This window comes from Papio anubis, chromosome 13 (assembly GCF_008728515.1).
Source record: "Papio anubis isolate 15944 chromosome 13, Panubis1.0, whole genome shotgun sequence".
NCBI lineage: Eukaryota > Metazoa > Chordata > Mammalia > Primates > Cercopithecidae > Papio > Papio anubis.
This window is the reverse complement of record NC_044988.1, coordinates 24,651,716-24,674,012: the sequence shown is the minus strand read 5'-3', so window position 1 is coordinate 24,674,012 and position 22,297 is coordinate 24,651,716. Positions and strand designations below refer to the sequence as shown.

The 22,297-nt window shown below is 37.7% G+C and overlaps 1 protein-coding gene across 1 annotated transcript in view; it reads left to right on the top strand.

Annotated features, from left to right (window-relative positions):
- The window catches only part of TMC1 (transmembrane channel like 1), a gene marked incomplete at its 5' end in the record, with an annotated part of 220,939 nt that overhangs the window by 69,687 nt on the left and 128,955 nt on the right, over positions 1-22,297 (top strand). Inside the window, 2 exons of the mRNA XM_031654756.1 lie at positions 479-650; positions 6,433-6,561. Of these exons, the coding sequence (XP_031510616.1) occupies positions 479-650; positions 6,433-6,561 (301 nt within the window). The remainder of the gene's footprint in view (positions 1-478; positions 651-6,432; positions 6,562-22,297) is intronic.

The window sequence follows — 22,297 nt, the reverse complement described above, 5'->3', positions numbered from 1 at the left end:
TTTCTCCAAAATTATTCTAGTTTGTAGCACCTCTTTAACGTTCCTCTTCTTTGTTCTAAGATAGAAATAGTAATAAATATGAACTGGGTAATCACTCAACAATTGCATAATGGAATGGTAATCTCTAAACTTGGACTTATTTGAATGGTCTTAGAGGTCATGGTATGATATTAACCACCAAGCTGTTTAGTTACTCAAGTAAATGAAGACTAGAACTTCTTCAAAAACTTATTAAAATTTGGGAATCCACATTCACCTATTTGAGTCGATGAACCACAATGGAAATGGAAATCTAGATACATTTATTTAAATGATGGGCTGTGAAGTATGTATGCCATGATGCATCTCATCATGATGTGGAGAATTGCTAGATTATGGTGTCAGATGTGTAATAATAGTTATTAAAATCTAAGAATAAGCTTGGTAGTGGGAGGAAGCACTTTCTGACATTACTCATTGAATCAACTGCTATGTTTAGGTGAAGAGGAAGAGGAGGAGGAAGGTAAACTACCTCGAAGAGAGAGCTTGAGACCAAAGAGGAAACGGACCAGAGATGTTATCAATGAGGATGACCCAGAACCTGAACCAGAGGATGAAGAAACAAGGAAGGCAAGAGAAAAAGAGAGGAGGAGGAGGCTAAAGAGAGGAGCGTAAGTTAGTTCTGATATCCTTTCAAAAGCTCCAGTGCTAAAGAAGATCGCTCCTTTTAGATACTCTTTGACCTTAAAATTGGTAATTAAAACTACTTTTCGAAAGACAGCCTTAATCTGATGATGCTCTTTTATTCTACTCAATTAAATGTATTTTAATAGTTAAAATATAATTTTAAAATGAATGTATATTAAAAATGGACCATAAGAAATTCTCTTATGAAGGATCTGAATTATCATAGGTCATTGACATATTACAGTTAATTTAAAGATTTTAAAATTATCCTACTAATTGTATGCATTGTTATCTAGGTTAAGTAGAAACTCCTAAATAGTGAACACACATCACTTTATCTTACAGAGCAGGGTTTGGAAAATTATGGCTAAATCCAGCCCAAGAGCTAAGAGTGGTTTTTACAGCTTTAAAGGGTCATTAATAAAAAGCAAAGATGAATATGGGACAGAGTTGTATATCTTACTCAAGGCTTAAAATATTAACTATTTGGCCCTTTACAGAAAGAAAGTGTGCTGGCCCCTATTACAGAGGATTTGGGTTGTCATTTTATTTTTAATACAACTCAGTTATCTTTCAGTTCCACCAGGAAAACATTTTAGTGAATGCCGACTTTGTGTAGAATAATACATTAAATGCTGTTTAGGAAAAATCCAAGAAAATACTTTTCTTGTCTTTGCTTTTTGGAAATTTGCAGATAGCAGGCAGGTAGGAAAAGTGTGCATGTAAAACACCTCTAATAAGAGAAAACCTCGAATGCAAGAGAACAGTCAACCTGTTCCACAACCCACAGGTAACAGGGCCATGTGAATCACCATCGGGTGGTAGAATCGCCTCCAAACACTCCTAAGACTTTAAAGCAAGAGGAAATTTCTAAGGTGTCCTTCCAAGATGACACACTTTTGTACTCAATAGCTCTAACTATTGTATTGTTCTTTATAAATGATCGTCATTAAAAACAACTGTATGAAAAATTTGTCAAGTAGAGAAGCTTAGCATTAACAGACGATGGTTCCTTTTAGAATAAGAATAATGTCATCTACTTCACGTCTTAGTTTTCCTCCTCTTCTTCCCCATCTTCTCCTTTCTCCCTTCTGAATACCAAGACAAAACTTGCTTTTAAATTTTGTCTCTAGTATTTTTTATTTATATCTGCTTTTAAAGTTTCTTCACGCTTTATTCCTTTCAAAAATAAAATGCAACACAATTTTAAGTCCCACGTATTACTACGATTGTTAGTTCCATTATTATGTAGTAATAGTTCCTATTTAGCAAAGCTTATGCTTTCCAACAGCGGTATTTCATTGAGAAAACATCACTAATTGATGTATGCATGATATAGGTTGTGTTCCAAAATTTGCTTTTCTTCTTTATTTGTGCCTCAAAAAAATCCTTTTAAAAAGATGAGTTGGGCAGGAATTCCTCTGCTGTCTTGGTCTGCTGACAGCCCTCATGGCAACTGCTCAATCTCTAGGAAATGGGGCCATGTGAAGCAACTGGATCCTGTGGCTATGACAGTGTCTCTCCCTAGCTGGTCTCACTTTCATTTTGATCTTGAGAATCAAGATCCCTTACCTCCCACTCTTCCACATAACCAAACTGTCTCCATAGGTTTTGCAAATTGTATTTTTACTGCGACAATTTGTGCATCTATTATAAATAGTATCAGAAATTAGTTGTGATTATGGATAGTTCTGTTCTCTGTTTTAGAGTCCATTTGCTATTGTTCATTTTGAAGATAAGCATCTTTTTTTAAAAAAGAAAATCTTAGATAATATTTTTGAGAAAGATTAGTAGGCAAATCAGGGCACATTTATTTGGGTTAATTAATTCAAGGCCTTTTTAATTTAAATATTCAAGTAATGCTTCAGGGAATTTCCCTTGCATTGACACAACATTTGAAACCAACTAAAACCAAGGTTGTAATGCTAACTATCTTTGGAGGCAGTTAAAAAAACACTGCCTTGTTAGACATTTTGGAGTATTTCCAGTAATATTACAGGCTTTTCCTGACCCAGTTTTAAGTGAATAAGTAATATATTCATAGCAGTGAGAAATTCAGCATATTATGCCTTCTTCTTCCTAACAACTGTTGTTTAAATATATCAAACTTAAGATAGAAAACCATTCTTGCACAGATTAGCCTGAAAATTTAGATGAGGCATGCCTATGCCTTTTAATATGATTAGCCCTTTCTTTGAGAGATTCTAGAAAAGTAGGTTTCCTGTAATGCTGGTTAGAAAAGTATTTTAATTACCTTCATATTTGAGGGTATCTTATGTGTCAGCAACTGCACCCTGTAACACAGCATGATCCTCCTGGTGAAATAAACAATTAACAACAGAGACGTAAAATATATACCAATCTGGGATCATTTAGTACTGAAATAATCGTCTTTCTATACCATAATAATCTCAGAGGTCGTTGTTCTATTTTAGTGTACTTTGAGCACTGGGTTTATGATGATAACCCTGAGCTATCCAGAAAAGTTTTGTACACATATATTTACCCACCTCTACTTTTGTGCGGCATAGTTTACTAATATCTTTGGGATACTTGGATATGAGCATGTAATCTTGCAATCTTCAAAAGTCCATAATATAGTAAGGGACAGGCCACTTAGATACAAATTATTATGACATATGACATTCTATGTGTCCCAGCGAAATACAAATAAAGTAGCTTGGAGTCTCAGAGAAGCGAAAACTGTTCCCATAGGCATAATTAGAAAAGGGATTATTAAAGACATTTCATATGATTTTTAAAGGACTTGAAATTTGGACAAGCTGAACTTATAAACTGATTAGTGTTAGAATTGTTTCTATTAAAGGGTTTCCGAAAGTTGGCATGTAGATTTAGTTACCTGGCAAATCCACACATCAGATAGGTAATTCTTTCATTCTTTGATGATGTTGGATTAGAGATGATGTTTTACAGGTGATTCTTAATGGAAGTTCAGTAATGTAAAACTTTAAGGTAACTATATGTAAATATAAATTATTTTGAAATGGTTGGCAAGTTAAAGGCTTAACATATCAAGCAATTAAATTATTAATCATAAAGATTTTTTCTAATTGACTTTATTACTGATAATTTCTTGCCATCTATTTTATTTTATTTTTGCTAGTTTCTGAAAATATTTCAGTAAAACTGCTATCTATGTAGTTTAGAGTTATTTCTATGTTTGCATGGAAACAATTATAATCATTTTAATTAAAACACATCTTTACCTCCTAAGACAGACTAACCCATTTATCATTCTAATTGGCAAATACAAAAAACCTGTGGATATAGATGCAGTAAAAAAAAATCCTGAATATTTTATGCTGTGGCTGCACAGCATCATAGGCTTTCATATGATAAACACCAAAAAATTAAATAGAAACAACCCAATGCTTATCAGAGATGTATCTTAGAAGAGTGTACTTCCCTGGTTCTCTTGAACCATGATGATTCTTCTAAGCAAAATGTTTTGATTGTCCAAAAAACAAACTGTCGGTAGGAAGTGTTATTTTAAAGGGTTAATATGAATTTTTGTTTCAGTACTCATAGCACGATTAAAAACTATAGATTGGTGGCAAAGAAAGGAGATTGAAAGTCATTTTGCAGGGTAAACTATACAACTGTGGATATGTCCTGTTCCTCAGCTAGAACTTTAAAAAGCAGCTTTTGCCTTATTTCTACTGTGTCTAGTCATGAGCTTAGTGAAAAATAAATTGTTTTTCTGAGTAATACTAAACTGGATTACAATTTTTGTTATTGGTCCGTATCTAGTGAGGGGAGAAACTTCAACAGTTAATTGAACAGAGAGAATTTAATAAGTGAATTGTTAGGACGTATAAATAATATTAATTAGACTACAGAAAAGGTAAAAAGATAAAGTATCATGGTGATGGTAACTACTGGAAGCAGCTACCATCCCAAGGGCTGGAGGAACAATGGAAAGGGTTAAACTGAAAACACTGTAGCCTGGGTGTTTTATTTCACTTGTAGTGGCTGCTATCAGATGCTAAAACCCAGGAGCTAAAACTCAGCCTCTGCTGATGCTCTGTGGCGTTGGTTTCTATGGGAGAGGTGATGAAGCTGGTTCTGCTAGCTTGGTAGCAGATTGGTAATAGGGATTCACTTGCAGTACGGCAAGGATGCTCAGCTCCAGGAGTGAAGAAGTGATGCTAAGGAGGAAGTGTCACCCCTCAAAGCAAATAGGAAGCAGAGAGGAAGCCACAGGAAAGATGGAGATCCTCTTCAGTATCCCCTGTTGTCAGAGTCTATATTGACCCCGCTAACAAAGCAGAAATATGACTCACAAAATACCAGCCCCAGCACCACAACGTTAATGTGTAGGAGGGTGTGTTTGAAGTTGGGACAATAGCTTAACAACTGAAATAATCTATTGCCAAAAAAACTGATCTCTATGATATGGTATTGCATGCCTCGATTTAAAATTATGTTGCTCTTGTTTAGATTTTGTTTTGAGTTCTGGACCCTATAGTGTTTTTGTAATACTAGGAACACAGAAAAGAAAAGCTACGTCTCCTGCTCAGTAGGAACTAAATTCCTTTGAAGGAATCCTTCAAAGGATTCACTTCCACCAAATATATTTCAAGGTGAATTTTACCAACTGAAGTTATAAGTTTAATTAACAGATAACAGATCAAGTTACCTTTGAGAAATGGATTTTTATTTTTCCCGATTTCAATTTTTCTTTCTTTCTTTCTCTTGAGACAGGGCTAACAAAATGTTTAAGGGCAAAGACATCTTCACCCTTAATTTATTATCCTTATTGAAAAACAAAATATTTACATGAAATGTAGAATTGAGGGAAGGTATACAAGGGAACAAAGAAGAGAGGGAAATATCTTGATATATCTGTAATTATTCTTTCCACAGATTTTCTAGTTCAGAGAGTTTGAGGCTCTAGACATAAAAGAATTGCTTAGGCTGGGTGTGGTGGCTCATGCCTGTAATCCCAGCACTTTGGGAGGCCAGGGCGGGTGGATCACCTGAGGTCAGGAGTTTGAGACCAGCCTGGCCAACATGGTGAAACCTCGTCTCTAATAAAAATACAAAAATTACCTGGGCAAGATGACAGGTGCTTGTAATCCCAGCTACTGGGAAGGCTGAGGCAGCAGAATTGCTGGAACCTGAGAGGCAGAGGTTGCAGTGAGCCGAGATTGTCCCACTGCACTCCAGCCTGGGCAACAGAAGGAGACTCTGTCTCAAAAAACAAGCAAACAAACAAACAAAAAACCCAGCTCATGCCTATAATCCCAGTACTTTGGGAGGCCAAGGCGGGCAGATCACCTGAGGTCGGGAGTTCGAGACCAGCCTGGCCAAGATGGTGAAACCGATCTCTATTAAAAACATAAAAATTAGCCGGGTGAGGTGGTGGGTGCCTGTAATCCCAGCTACTCAAGAGGCTGAGGCAGATTGCTTGAACCCAGGAGGCAGAGGTTGCAGTGAGCCAAGATCACGCCATTGCACTCCAGCCTGGGTGGCAAGAGCGAAACTCCATCTCAAAAAAAAAAAAAAAAAAAAAAAAAGAATAGCTTAGATTCAGGAAGGCAAACACTACTGCTTAAAGTTATAATAGTTTCAGTAATCCTGCATCAGTGTTCAGATTTGAGTTCTCACACTTATGGGTCCTAATGTTGACTGTATATGGTCACATTTTAAAAAATGGGTTAAATATCTGATACCTGCCTTCCTTAAGTTCCAAAGTCAAGCAAAGCTTAACTTTACTAAGGTGTTTCTTTTTTACTTTTAAAGAGAAGAAGAAGAAGAAATTGATGAAGAGGAATTGGAAAGACTGAAGGCAGAGTTAGATGAGAAAAGACAAATGATTGCTACTGTCAAATGCAAGCCATGGAAGATGGAGAAAAAAATTGAAGTTCTCAAGTATGGTGCCACTTTTTATGAGCAGAAACACTTTCCCCGACATTGATTTTCTAAATCCTCTGAATATTTCCTATATATATATATACACACACACACACACATACACTGTATATATAATATATGTAATATTATATATAATGGTCACCGTCATAAACATGTATATCATATATCTGCATATATATACAAATATATGTATATTCACATATATCTGTTTCTTATCACTAGAGAGACTGGGCTAATGATTATAAATTGGAAGCAACTCTGAGAAATTGTTTAGAGTCTTTTAAATTCTCTGGTCATCTTTAATCATTTGTTCTTTAAACTGGAGTTTCGTTAGCTTAATACATTTGTTGCCACCTCTTTGAAAGAGATAATATATTTGAATTTTACAAGTTTGTGTGGATTGCACACTCTTGTTTCTCTTCAGGGCCCTGGTCTCAAATGATCTTTTTATGTGACAGTTCACATTAAAGCACAGAGAAGATGCTAGGCCAACAGAACAGTAAATAGGATTCCAATTAAAGGTTATGCTAATAGCTATTCCCCGAACATGTCAGTGACCCAATTTCAGTCTTATGTTGATGCTAATGTGGATGCAAACGCAGTCAGAGTACACAGATTTATAAACTCTTCATATGAAAAGTCAAATGATTATCCTATTCTGGGGGATGGGAAGATTCACCTCTGAGGATCACACTATATTTCCCTGCCCTGGTGGTTGGGGCAGGAGGAAAGGGCAGGTAAAAGGGAAACTGTTATTTGTGATAACAGCCATGTTTGCATCTTCGAGTTTTGTCAAACATTGCATTCTTCCATAAATCATTTTTATAAGTAGTAATAAGTTTTAAAAACTATCCCCTCACAAGCCTATTTAACTAGAAATGCCGTAAAAACGATAGTATAGTATTATTGTCTCTGATGATGAAAACAAGAACTGAAATAGCTATCAGGATAATTCACTTCTACTTTGGTTCTGCAAGAGCTTGTGTGCTATTTAAAGGCATCGCTTAATCTCCTGAAGCCTTAGTTGCCTCATATCCAAAATAAAGAACTATATTCTATATCTTCTCTGTGTGCTCGAAGCATAGCCATCATTTATAGTATTTTTGTTTTGTTTTATAGAGTAAGGTTTTCCAAGTTCCAAACAATGGTTTTCCCAGAAAACTTTTGCAACACCACAAAATTGTAGTCTGGGAACTCCCTTTGCATGCTCATGTACACATCCATCATAAATGAAAGCAAAGGCAAGCAGCATCCCTCGTTCCAGAGAGCTACAAATTTTGTGTGTGCATGCACATGCGTCTGCACATTAAAATAATTTCCATTTAGTGAAGTGATAATGATGCTAAATTATAGGTTTTAAAAATATTCTTACCTGGCAAAATAGAAGTTTGGCAACCCTACGTGGGCCCCTCAAACATATTTGAAATATTAATGGCCCATAAAATCCCCAAACCTGGGAACCACAGGTAACTATATATAGAATGTTTAAAATTGGAGCGGTATTGTGAACTTCCAAAATATATGGTTGAATAAAAATTCCAGGGACTACTTTTCCTTTCCAACTGCATGGAGGTGTAGAAATATCCCCCTGGTCTTTGCCTATGTCTCTCGTGCAGGATAGTGGAGGAGACAACAGCTTCAGATTTGAGTTAGGATCTCAGATCTCCCATTTAATAGCTGTGTACGTTTGATCGAGTTGTGTAGTCTCTCTACACAACTCAGATTCCTTATGAAATTGTACCTTATTGACAGAGTTTCTGGAATTATAAAGTGAGATAATTTGTGTAAAACATGGTGCCAGAACATGGCACATAGATGGGAAACCTAAGCTGTAGTTATTACTTCATCTCAGAACAGACTTGAAGCCTCATTCTTGAAGGGTGACAAGAGAGATGGAGAGAATTTGGGACCCAGCAAGTCTAGGCGGGAGCAGACCTAGCCACAATCAGACCCCAGAAGCCTTGTGGGATGGTGACACATTGGTACTAGTTTGGATAAACAGTAAGATTTTGAGGATGCAACAGAAGGAAGTAAGGCGTTTGACAATTTAGCAAAATCCAGGACCAGACCATTCTCAGATCTTCTAAAACATAGCCATAGTCCTGTGGCAGATTTCAAGGTCTCAGGCCTTGGTCTGGAGTACAAGAGTTAAGCAAATTTTAGCAATGAGGAGAGATAGGCATTAGCATTGGAAAGAAGGACAATACGAGCCCTTAGTACGAAAGCAGACACTGACAATGAGGAGACAGCACCCGAATCTAATCTAGACTATAGTTTTTTTTTATTTGGCCCACATGTTTTTTGTTTCTTTTTCTTTTATTTTTTTAATCGTGGCAATATATACAATACAAAATTCACCATTTTAATCATGAAATGTATTTTCTTTATCACAATCTTTTTCAATATTTTTTAAAATTTAGGTTATTATTATTATTATTTTGCCCATGCTGGAGTGCAATCTTAGCTCACTGCAGCCTCAAACTCCTGGGCACAAGGGATCCTTCTGCCTCAGTCTACCAAGTACCTGGGACTATATGTGCACACTACCATGTTTGGCTAATTTTTTCTTTTTGTGTAGAGATGGGGTCTTACCATGTTGCCCAGGCTGATCTTGAACTCCTGGCCTCAAGCCATCTTCCTACCTCAGCCTCCCAAAGTGCTGAGATTATAGGTATGAGCCACTGCACCCAGCCTCAATCTTTTAAAAGTGGCAGTAAAATATTCAGATGTTCAGCTTTTCATGAACAAGTGGAAGATTTGGTCCTACATTCTTCCATCACAGTGACAGCTAGGACTAAGCACCTGGCCTCTATTAATGAGGCATTCCTTTTTCAATTTGCACCATTCTCAAACAATCCATATTACTTGTTTATGCTACTTGGCTGGACCTTGTAGACATTCAGATTTGCTGCCTCCTACCAGTGCAGCTGGGGGACAAGCTAGGCATGTTACCAAGACGGGTGATTCAGATCTTCAAAGCCAAAGTCAGCTCACAGAATGGAAGCACAAATTTAGGCCCAGAGAATAAACAACCGTGGCTTCTCACTTGTCAGCAAGGCTTACAGTCTGGTGATGATTTTCCATGGCCAGAAGTGGTTTCTGCCTTGTGGTTGCACCTGTGGGTTCCAGCTGGTGCCATGACTGGGGCCAGCCTAATTCTTTTGGTTTCAGCCTCTGTGATGAAGTTGTTGGTACTTAAGTGCCTGACTTATCTCTCTTTGAATGCTCTATTGAGCTTTTTTTGAATGCCCTGTTGAGCTTCTCCCTACCAGATTCCAACTACATTATTAGAACAAGTAGTCAGTACTTCACAGAACAGGCAGGTAAATGTTTCTCTACCCCAGTGCTACCAATGCATGGGAGTGAGGCAGCTTTCCCTCCACCCTTTATTTCTTTCAGAGACATCTAAATTTGAGAGCGTGTTTCTAAGGATTATGTTATTAATATTACCCAAATTAGCCTGCATCATCACTCCTGGATAAGTCTATGAAACCCAAGATACTAGGCTCAGTGTAACTGGAATAGATGTTTTGATCAAAGGTTTGGATCTGTGCCTGGGTTTGAAGCCTTCTTGTTCTGGACTTGGAGAAAGTTTTGAAACTTCTAAAAGATATTTTAGACAGGGGCAGGGTTTTAAGATATATTTTAGAGTAAGCCTCAGGAATGGTGACTTATGGTTCTGTGGGTGTTATAGGAGACTCAGAGATAGTTCCCACATTTTTAAAGAGCATCTACCATTAGGAACATGAGCACGCTCAGGGCGTAGGGTCAAAAGATGGTTAATGTAAGTGGTTGCTACATAGCCAGACAGCTCTAGGAATTGGTTGTGAATCCGTATTAACCCTCAAACATGGCTCAGGAACTAGAGTTCAGCATCTTCAAGACAGTGGAATTGGCTCTATACAGCTGAAAGGAAGCCATCTCCTTTCCATCATCACTGTGGAAATTGTGGTTTTCATTCTATGTTTTATTGTACATTAATACAATTTCACACATTCCTGTAGCCTTAAACCTATTGAATGATAATCTCTTGGTGGAAAGGCAGGTGTATTTGGCTCAGACCAGAAATGTATATTTTTATTTTTTGATCTAAAAATTACTGATATGTAGTCAGAATGGAAGCTGCTGTTCCCAATTCTGACAGAAAGCTCCACTAAACAGAATATTCAGTTCTACAGATGATTTATACAATGAGGAAGAGTGTGTGTGGGGAGTTGGAGGGGGGAAAGGGAAACTGTGTCATATTTTCCAATTATTTGAAAGTCAATTTCTGTATTTTATTAATCACTTCATTTAAAAATATCCATTAATGAGAATACAAAGTATGATTTTAAACTGTTCACGGGTTTAACTCAGAGGTTGGATGACTAGATCTTTCCTACCTGTAAGAGGTCGCAGCACTTACCTGATAGCAGCCAGCACAAGTGAAATAAAATACCCAGGTAGAAAGTAACAGGTCTACTTATTACTCATCTTGAAACCTAAGACTTTTAACTATATCAGAACATTATATGTGGTAGATTAAAAGTGCTCATGACTAAACCTAAATAAGCAACCACCTTATTTTGTTACAGTAGAATAGGTTTTAGACTGAAAATTGAGACTTGGACTTTGGGCTAAGTGCTTCCTAAGTCATTCTCCTCTTTGAACCTCAGTTTATTCAATTATAAAACAGATAAATTGGATTGTGGACCATGGTCTTCAAACTGCTGTCCTCCAAAATCACGCAGTTTGGTGAAATCAAATCAGGGCAAAGGAGGCAGAGGTCACAGGGAGAGCTACTGGGCCACAATGCTGGCTTCAAGAACAGACCTATGGTTTCTCTCCTCTACACAGTGTACTTCCATATAAAGCACTGGTTGGAAGAAAGAATGCTTCTGTGGCTATTAAAATAAAAAAAAAACAGTTTAAAAAACCCACTTAGCTGGATATTTAAAGAAACTTATTTTGGAGAGGGGACAGTTCTAACATTTCATGAGTCTACAAATTAGGATACAGAAACACTCCAAGTATACTTTTGCAGGGAATTGGCTCTTGGATAGACACCATTAAAATGATTTATTTTGATAACAAAAATGTTTATTTAGCTATTATACTGACTACTTTAATTTCTGAGCTTCGTAGCACCCTGACCCAATGTTTCTGGGAGTTGTCCATTGGCTGGCTAGGCCTGGTGATTTATTAATGAGACACCCAGTAAAGCCAGGAAAGTTATCCTCAGATTTCATTCACACTTAAACAGGTGCTTCAAGCTGTCAGCTGGCCATTAAGGTAACATTCCTCCTTATTCAATCTCCCTTGATCTTTTCACACTTCTTTTCATTTGTTTGTTTGTTTGTTTTTTAAAATTTGTTTTCTTTTTTGGGAGAATGAATACATTTCTAGGAAAGTAAAAACAGACCATGGTTGATTTCCTCTAATGGAGCTATTGGGAAAACTTTGGGAAAACTATCTAGCTTCCATCCTCACCCTTTCTCTCCTGTTTTCTCGGAGCTTAAGATTTTCACAGACAAGAATCATGGTGTATACTTTAATTCACAAAGGTTTTTCTCTCATCTGTCATCGTGAAGGAATGAAAAATGCTATACAAGAGGACATTTAAGCATGTGAACACACCCACCAACATACCCTCAAAACATTCTGGATTATTTTCTTTATAAATTTTTATATTTCCATAAGTTTTGGGGGAACAGGTGGTATTTGGTTACGTGAGTAAGTTCTTCTGTGGTGAGTTGTTAGATTTTGGTGCACCCATCACCTGAGCAGTATACACTGAACCCAATCTGTAGTCTTTTATCCCTCATCCCAATCCCACCCTTTCCCCAGAGTCCCCAAAGTTCCCTGTATCATTCTTATGCATTTCCATCCTCATAGCTTAACTCCCACTTACAAATGAGAACATATGATGTTTCGTTTTCCATTCCTGAATTACTTCACTTAGAATAATAGTCTCAGTTTTATCCAGGTTGCTGTGAATGCACAATCTTTCTTTCTTTTCTTTTTTTTTTTTTTGAGATGGGGTCTTGCTCTGTCACCCAGGTTGGAGTGCAATGGCATGATCTTGGCTCACTGCAACCTTCACTTCCTGGGTTCAAGCGATTCTCCTGCCTCAGTCTCCCGAGTAGCTGGGATTACAGGCATGTGCCACCACACCCAGCTAATTTTTGTACTTTTAGTAAAGACAGGGTTTTGCTATGTTGGCTGGTGGGCTGGCCCTTGAACTCCCTGACCTTTGGGTGATGCCCACCTCGGCCCTCCCAGTACTGATTACAGGCTGAGCCACCATGCCAGGCCTGGAATGCCAATATTTCACTCCTTTTTATGGCTGAGTAGTATTCCATCATGTATGTATACCACAATTTCTTCATCCATTCATTGACTGATGGACATTTGATCTGGATTCATATTTTTGCCATTGTGAATTCTGCTGCTATAAACATGCATGTATAAGTATCCTTTTTGTATAATGACTTCTTTTCCTCTGGGTAGGTACCCTGTAGCAGGATTGCTGGATCAAATGGTAGTTCTACTTTTAGTTCTTTAAGGAATCTCCACCCTGTTTTCCATATTGGTTGTAGTAGTTTACATTCCCACCAGCAGTGTAGAAGCGTTCCCTTTTCACCACATCCATGCCAACATCTATTATTTTTTGATGTTTTGATTATGGCCATTCTTGCAGGTGTAAGGTGGTATTGTATTGTGGTTTTGATTTCCATTTTCCTCATCATTAGTGATGTTGAGCATTTTTTCATATGTTTGTTGGCCATTTGTATATCTTCATTGGAAATATTTGTATATCTTCTTTTGTATATCTTCTTTTGAAAATTGTCTATTCATGACCTCAGCCCACTTTTTGATAGGATTGTTTGTATTTTTCTTGCTAATTTGTTTCAGTTCCTTCTAGATTCTGGATATTAGTCTTTGTCGCATGTATAGATTGTGAAGATTTTCTCCCTGTCTGTGGGTTGTCTGTTTACTCTGCTGACTATTCCCTTTGCTGTGCGGAAGCTCTTTAGTTTAATTAAGTCCCACCTGTTTATCTTTGTTTTTGTTGCATTTGCTTTGCGGTTCTTCGTCATGAAGTCTTTGCCTAAGCCAATGTCTGGAAGGGTTTTTCCGATGTTGTCTTCTAGAATTTTTATAGTTTCAAGTCTCAGATTTAAGTCCTTGACCCATCTTGAGTTGATTTTTGTATAAGGTGAGAGATGAAAATCCAGTTTTATTCTCCTGCATGTGGCTAGCCAATTATCCCAGCAACATTTGTTGAATGAATAGAGTGTCTTTTCCCCACATTATGTTTTTGTTTGCTTTGTCAAAGATCAGTTGGCTGTAAGTATTTGGATTTATTTCTTGGTTCTCTATTCTATTCCATTGGTCTATGTGCCTATTTTTATACCAGTACCTTGCTGTTTTGGTGACCATAGGCTTATAGTGTAGTTTGAAGGAAGGTAATGGGGTGCCTCCAGATTTGTTCTTTTTCCTTAGTCCTGATTTGGCTATGTGGCCTCTTTTTTGGTTCCATGAATTTTAGAATTTTTTTTTCTAGTTCTATGAAGATCGATGGTGGTATTTTGATGAGAATTGCATTGAATTTGCAGATTGCTTTAGGTAGTAAGGTCATTTTCACAATATTGATTCTACCCATCCATAGGAGCATGGGATGTATTTCCATTTGTTTGTGTCATCTGTGATTTAATTCAGCCATGTTTTGTAGGTTTCCTTGTAGAAGTATTTCACCTCCTTGGTTACGTATAGTCCTAAGTACTTTTTTTTTTTCCCCCTGTGGCTATTGTAAAAGGGGTTGAATACTTGATTTGATTCTCAGCTTGGTCACTCTTGGTGAACAGCAGAGCTACTGATTTGTGTACATTAATTTTGTATACTGAAACTTTGCTGAATTCATTTATTAGTTCTAGGAGCTTTTTGGAGGAGTCTTTAGGGTTTTCTGGAGTGGGCATCCTCATCTTGTTCCATTTCTCAGAGGGAATGCTTTCAACTTTTCCCTGTTCAGTATTATGTTGGCTGTGGGTTTGTCATAGATGGCTTTTATTACATTGAAGTACGCCCCTTGTATGCTGATTTTGCTGAGAGTTTGAATCATAGTGGGATGCTGGGTTTTGTCAAACACTTTTTCTGTGTCTGTTTTTTTGGGGGCGCTGTTTAAGAGCAGAAAGTTTAATAGGCAAAAGAAAGAAGAGAAAAGCACCCCCATGCAGAGGTGGGGGTTTCTGAATGGATCCTCTCTTTCTGCATCTATTGAGATGATCATGTTATTTTTGTTTTAATTCTGTTTATGTGGTGTGTCACATTTATTGGCATGTGTATGTCAAACTATCCCTGCATCCATGGTATGAAATTCACTTCATCCTGGTGGATTATCTTTTTGATATGGTGTTGAATTTGGTTAGCTAGTATTTTGTTAAGGATTTTGACATCTGTGTTCATCAGGGATATTGGTCTGTAGTTTTCTTTTTTTGTTTTGTCCTTTTCTGGTTTTGGTATTAGGGTGATACTGGTTTCATAGAATGATTTAGGGAGTATTCCCTCTTTCTCTATCTTGTGGAATAGTGTCAATAGGATTGAATGTCTGATAGAATTCAGCTGTGAATCTGTCTGGTCCTGGACTTTTTTTGTTGGTAATTTTTAAATTACCATTTCAATTTCATTGCCTGTTATTCATCTGTTCAGGGTTTCTAATTCTTCCCGATTTAAGCTAGGAGGGTTGTATCTTTCCAGGAATTTATTCATCTCTTCTAGGTTTTCTAGTTTATGTGCATAAAGGTGTTCATAGTAGCCTTGAGTGATCTTTTGTATTTCTGTGGTGTTGGCTCTAATATCTCCTATTTCATTTCTAATAGAGCTTATTTGGATATTCTCTCATCTTTTCTTGGTTAATCTTGCTAATGGTCTATCAATTTTATTTATCTTTCCAAAGAACTAGCTTTTCCTTTAATTTATCTTTTGCGTTTTTGTTGTTGTTTCAATTTCATTTAGTTCTGCTCTGATCTTTGTTATTTCTTTTCTTCTGCTGTTTGGGTTTGGTTTGTTCTTGTTTCTCTAGTTCCTTGAGGTGTTACCTTAGGTTGTCTATTTGTGCTCTTTCAGACTTTTTGATGTAGGCATTTAATGCTATGAACTTTTCTCTTAGCACCACCATTGATGTATCCCAGTAGGTTTGATAGGTTGTGTCACTATTATTGTTCAGTTCAAAAAATTTTCTCCTTTCCATCTTGATTTCATTGTTGACCCAACAATCATTCAGTAGCATGTAGTTTAATTTCCATGTATTTGCATGGGTTGGAGGATTTCTTTTGATTTCCAATTTTATTCCACTGTGGTCTGAAAGAGTACTTGATATAATTTCAGTTTTCTTAAATTTATTGAGACTTGTTTTCTGGCCTGTCATATGGTTTACCTTGGAGAAAGTTTGATACACTGATGAATGGAATGTATATTCTGTGGTTGTTGGGTAGAATACTCTGTAAATATCTGTTGGGTCCATTTGTTCTAGGGTATAGTTTGAATCCATTGTTTCTTTGTCGACTTTCTGTCTTGATGACCTGTCTGGTGCTCTCAGTGGAGTATTGAAGTTCCCCACTCTTATCGTGTTGCTGTCTCTCTCATTTCTGAGGTCTAGGAATAATTGTTTTATAAATTTGGGAGCTCCAGTGTTAGATGCATATTTATTTAGGATTATGGTGTTTTCCTGTTGGACAAAGCCTTTTATCATTATTTAGTGTCCCTCTGTGTATTTTTTAACTGCTGTTGCTTTAAAGTTTGTTTTGTCTGATATAAGAATAGCTACTCCTGGTCACTTTTGGTGTCCATTTGCATGGACTGTCATTCTCAACCCTTTTACCTTAAGTTTATGTGAGTCCTTATGTGTTAGTTGAGTCTCTTGAAGACAGCAGATACTTAGTTGGTAAATATATATATATATATTTTAATTATACTTTATGTTCTGTGGTACATGTGCAGAATGTGCAGATTTGTTACATAGGTATACACATGCCATGGTGGTTTGTTGCAACCATCAACCCATCATCCACATTAGGTATTTCTCCTAATACTATCCCTCCCCTAGCCCCCCATCCCCCAGCAGGCCCCAGTGTGTGTACATGTGTTCTCATTGTTCAGCTCCCACTTATGAGTAAGAACATGTGGTGTTTGGTTTTCTGTTCTTGTGTTAGTTTGCTGAGAATGATGGTTTTCAGCTTCATCCATGTCCCTGCAAAAGACATGAACTCACCTTTTTTATGGCTGCATAGTATTCCATGGTGTATATGTGCCACATTCTTTATCCAGTTTATCATTAATGGGCATTTGGATTGGTTCCAAGTCTTTGCTATTGTGAATAGTGCCGCAATAAACATACGTGTGCATGTGTCTTTATAGCAGCATGATTTATAATCCTTTGGATATATACCCAGTAAGGAGATGGCTGGGTCAAATGGTATTTCTAGTTCTAGATCCTTGAGGAATCACCACAGTCTTCCACAATGATTGAACTAATTTACACTCCCACCAACAGTGTAAAATCTTTCCTGCTTCTCCACATCCTCTCCAGCATCTGTTGTTTCCTGATTTTTTAATGATCGCCGTTCTAACTGGAGTGAGATGGTATGTCATTTTGGTTTTGATTTGCATTTCTCTAATGACCAGTGATCATGAACCTTTTTTTCATATGTTGGTTGGCTGCATAAATGTCTTCTTTTGAGAAGTGTCTGTTCATATGCTTTGCCCACTTTTTGATGGGGTTGTTTGATATTTCTTGTAAATTTGTTTAAGTTCTTTGTAGATTCTGGATATTAGCCCTTTGTCAGATGGATAGATTGCAAAATTTCTCTCCCATTCTGTAGGTTGCCTGTTCACTCTGATAGTAGTTTCTTTTGCTGTGCAGAAGCTCTTTAGTTTAATTAGATCCGATTTGTCAATTTTGGCTTTTGTTGCCATTGCTTTTAGTGTTTTAGTCATGAAGTCTTTGGCTGTGCCTATGATCTGAATGGTATTGCCTAGGTTTTCTTCTAGGGTTTTTATGGTTTTAGGTTTAAGTCTTTAATACATCTTGAGTTAACTTTTGTATAAGGTGTAATAAAGGAATCCAGTTTTAGCTTTCTGCATATGACTAGCCAGTTTTCCCAACACCATTTATTAAATAGGGAATCCTTTCCCTATTTCTTGTTTTTGTCAGGTTTGTCAAAGACCAGATGGTTGTAGATGTATGGCATTATTTCTGAGGCCTCTGTTCTGGTACATTGGTCTATATATCTGTTTTGGTACCAGTACCATGCTGTTTTGGTTACTGTAGCCTTGTAGTATAGCTTGAAATCAGGTAGCGTGATGCCTCCAGCTTTGTTCTTTTTGCTTAGGATTGTCTTGGCTATGGGATCTTTTTTGGTTCCATATGAACTTTAAAGTAGTTTTTTCCAATTCTGTGAAGAAAGTCATTGGTAGCTTGATGAGGATAGCATTGAACCTACAAATTACTTTGAGCAGTATAGCCATTTTCATGATATTGATTCTTCCTATCCATGAACATGGAATGTTTTTCCATGTTTGTGTCCTCTCTTTATATGGTTTGTAGTTCTCCTTGAAGAGGTCCTTCACATCCCTTGTAAGGTGTATTCCTGGCACAATTGTGGCAATTGTGAATGGGAGTTCACTCATGATTTGGCTCTCCGTTTGACTGTTTTTGATGTATAGGAATGCTTGTGATTTTTGCACATTGATTTTGTATCCTGAGACTTTGCTGAAGTTGCTGATCAGCTTAAGGAGATTCTGGGCTGAGACAATGGGGTTTTCTAAATATACAATCATGTCATCTGCAAAAAGAGACAATTTGACTTCCTCTTTTCCTAACTGAATACCCTTTATTCCTTTCTCTTGCCTGGTTGCCCTGGCCAGAACTTCCAATACTATGTTAAATTGGGGTGATGAGAGAGGGCATCCTTGTCTTGTGCTGGTTTTCAAAGGGAATGCTTCCAGTTTTTGCCCATTCAGTATGATATTGGCTGTGGGTTTGTCATAAATATCTCTTATTATTTTGAGATACATTCCTTCAATACCTAGTTTATCAAGAGTTTTTAGCATGAAGGGCTGTTGAATTTTGTCGAATGCCTTTTCTGCATCTATTGAGATATCATGTGGTTTTGGTGATTGGTTCTGTTTATGTGATGGATTACGTTTATTGATTTGCGTATGTTGAACCAGCCTTGCATCCCCAGGATGAAGCTGACTTGATCATGGTGGATAAGCTTTTTGATATGCTGCTGGATTTGGTTTGCCAGTATTTTATTGAGGATCTTTGCATTAATGTTCATCAGGGATATTGGCCTGAAATTTTCTTTTTTTGTTGTGTCTCTGCCAGGTTTTGCTATTAGGATAATGCTGGCCTCATAAAATGAGTTTGGGAGGATTCCCTCTTTTTCTATTGTTTGTAGTAGTTTCAGAAGGAATAGTACCAGATCCTCTTTGTACCTCTGGTAGAATTCAGCTGTGAATTCAACTGTCCTAGACTTTTTTTGGTTGGTAGGCTATTTATTGCTATCTCAATTTCAGATCTTATTATTGGTCTATTTAGGGATTCAACTTCTTCCTGGTTTAGTCTTAGGAGGGTATATGTGTCCAGGAACTTATCCGTTTCTTCTAGATTTTCTAGTTTATTTGTGTAGAGGTGTTTATAGTATTCTCTGATGGTAGTTTGTATTTCTGTGAGATCGGCAGTGATATTCCCTTTATCATTTTTTTATTGCATCTATTTGATTCTTCTCTCTTTTCTTCTTTGTTAGTCTGGCTAGTGGTCTATTTTGTTGATCTTTCAAAAAAGCCAGCTCCTGGATTCATTGATTTTTTTTTTTTTTTCTTGAAGGGCTTTTCGTATCTTTATCTCCTTCAGTTCTGCTCTGATCTTAGTTATTTCTTGCCTTCTGTTAGCTTTTAAATTTGTTTGCTCTTGGTTCTCTAGTTCTTTTCATTGTGATGTTAGGGTGTCAGTTTTAGATCTTTCTTGCTTTCACTTTTGAGCATTATTGCTATAAATTTCTCTCTACACACTGCTTTAAATGTGTCCCAGAGGTTCTGGGTCATTGTTTCTTTGTTCTCATTGACTTCAAAGAACATCTTTATTTCTGCCTTAATTTCATTATTTACCCAGCAGTCATTCAGGAACACGTTGTTCGGTTTCCATGTAGCTGTGCAGTTTTGAGTGAGTTTCTTAATCCTGAGTTCTAATTTGATTGCACTGTGGTCTGAGAGACTGTTATGATTTTCATTCTTTTGCATTTGCTGAGGAGTGTTTTACTTCCAATTACGTGGTCAATTTTAGAATAAGTGTGATGTGGTCCTGAGAAGAATGTATATTCTGTTTATTTGGGGTGGAGAATTGTTTAGATGTCTACTAGGTCTGCTTGGTCCAGAGCTGAGTTTAAGTCCTGCATATTCTTGTTAATTTTCTATCTCATTGATCTGTCTAATATTGATAGTGGGGTGTTAAAGTGTCCTGCTATTATTGTGTGAGGATCTAAGCCTCTTTGTAGGTCTCTAAGAACTTGCTTTATGAATCTGGGTGCTCCTGTATTGGGTGCATATATATTTAGGATAGTTAGCTCTTCTTGTTGCATTGATCCCTTTACCATTATGTAATGCCCTTCTTGGTCTTTTTTTGATCTTTGTTGGTTTAAAGTCTCTTTTTTCAGAGACTAGGATTAGAATCTCTGCTTTTTTTTTTTTTTTGCTATCCATTTGCTTAGTAAATATTCCTCCATCCCTTTATTTTGAGCCTATGTGTGTCTTTGCACATCAGATGTGTCTCCTGAATACAGCACACCAATGGGTCTTGACTTTTTATCCAATTTGCCAGTCTGTGTCTTTTAATTGGGGCATTTGGCCCATTTGCATTTAAGGTTAATATTGTTATGTGTGAATTTGACCCTGCCATTATGATGCTGGCTGATTATTTTGCTCATTAGTTGATGTGGTTTCTTCATAGCATTGATGGTCTTTACAATTTAGTATGTTTTTGCGGTGGCTGGTACCAGTTATTCCTTTCCATGATTAGTGCTTCCTTCATGAGCTCTTGTGAGGCAGGCCTGGTGGTGATGAAGTCTCTCAGCATTTCTTTGTAAAGGATTTGATTTCTCCTTCACTTATGAAGCTTAGTTTGGCTGGATATGAAATTCTGGGTTGAAAATTATTTTCTTCAAGAATGTTGAATTTTGGCACTGTCTTCTGGCTTGTAGGGTTTCTGCAGAGAAATCTGCTGTTAGTCTGATGGGCCTCCCCTTGTGGGTAACCTGACCGTTCTCTCTGGCTGCCCTTAATATTTTTTCCTTCATTTCAACCTTGGTGAATCCGATGGTTATGTTTATTGGGGTTGCGCTTCTTGTGGAGTATCTTTGTGGTGTTCTTTGTATTTCCTGAATATGAATGTTGGCCTGCCTTGCTAGGTTGGGGAAGTTCTCCTGGATAATATCCTGAAGAGTGTTTCTCAACTTGGTTCCATTCTCCCCATCACCTCCAAGTACACCAATCAAATGTAGATTTGGTCTTTTCACATGATCCCATATTTCCTGGAGGCTTTGTTCATTTCTTTTCACTCTTTTTTCTCTAATCTTGTCTTCTTGTTTTATTTCATTGAGTTGATCTTCAATCTCTGATAGCCTTTCTTCTGCTTGATGGATTTGGCTATTGATACTTGTGTATGCTTCATCAAGTTCTCGTGCCATGTTTTTCAGCTCTGTCAGGTCATTTATGTCCTCTAAATTGGTTATTTCAGTTAGCAATTTGTCTAACCTTTTTTCAAGGTTCTTAGCTTCCTTTCATTGGGTTAGAACATGCTCCTTTAGCTCGGAGGAGTTTGTTATTACCCACCTCTAAAGCCTACTTCTGTCATTCATCAAACTCATTCTCCGTCCAGTTTTGTTCCCTTGCTGGTAAGGAGTTGTGATCCTTTGGAGGAGAAGAGACATTCTGGTTTTTGAAATTTTCAGCCTTTTTGTGCTGGTTTTGTCCCATCTTTGTGGATTTATCTACCTTTGGTCTTTGAAGTTGGTGACCTTCAGCTGGGGTCTCTGAGTGGACGTCCTTTTTGTTGATGTTGATACTATTCCTTTCTGTTTGTTAGTTTTCCTTCTAACCATCAGGCCCCTCTGCTGCAGGTCTGCTGGAGTTTGCTGGAGGTCCACTCCAGACCCTGTTCACCTGGATATCACTGGCAGAGGCTGCAGAACAGCAAAGATTGCTGCCTGTTCCCTCCTCTGGAAGCTTTTTCCCAGAGGGACACTCACCAGATACCAGCCGGAGCTCTCCTGTATGATGTGTCTGTCGGCCCCTACTGGGAAGTGTTTCCCAGTCATTATACCTGAGGGTGAGGGACCCACCTGAGGAGTCAGCATGTCCCTTATTGCAGCTGGAACCCAGTGCTGGGAAATCCTCTGTTGTCTTCAGAGCTGCCACACTGGGCCATTTAAGTCTGCTGAGGTTGCACCCACAACCTCCCCCTCCCCCAGGTGCTCTGTCCCAGGGAGGTGGAGGTTTTACCTGTGAGTCCCTGACTGGGACTGCTGGCTTTTTTTCAGAGATGTCCTGGCCACAGAGGAGGGAATGTAGTGAGGCAGTTTGGGTCCAGTGACCTTGCTGAGTTGTGGTGAGCTTTGTCCAGTTCGAACTTTCTAGCAGCTTTGTGTACACTGTGAGGGTAAAACCCCCTACTCAAGCCTCAGCAGTGGCAGATGCC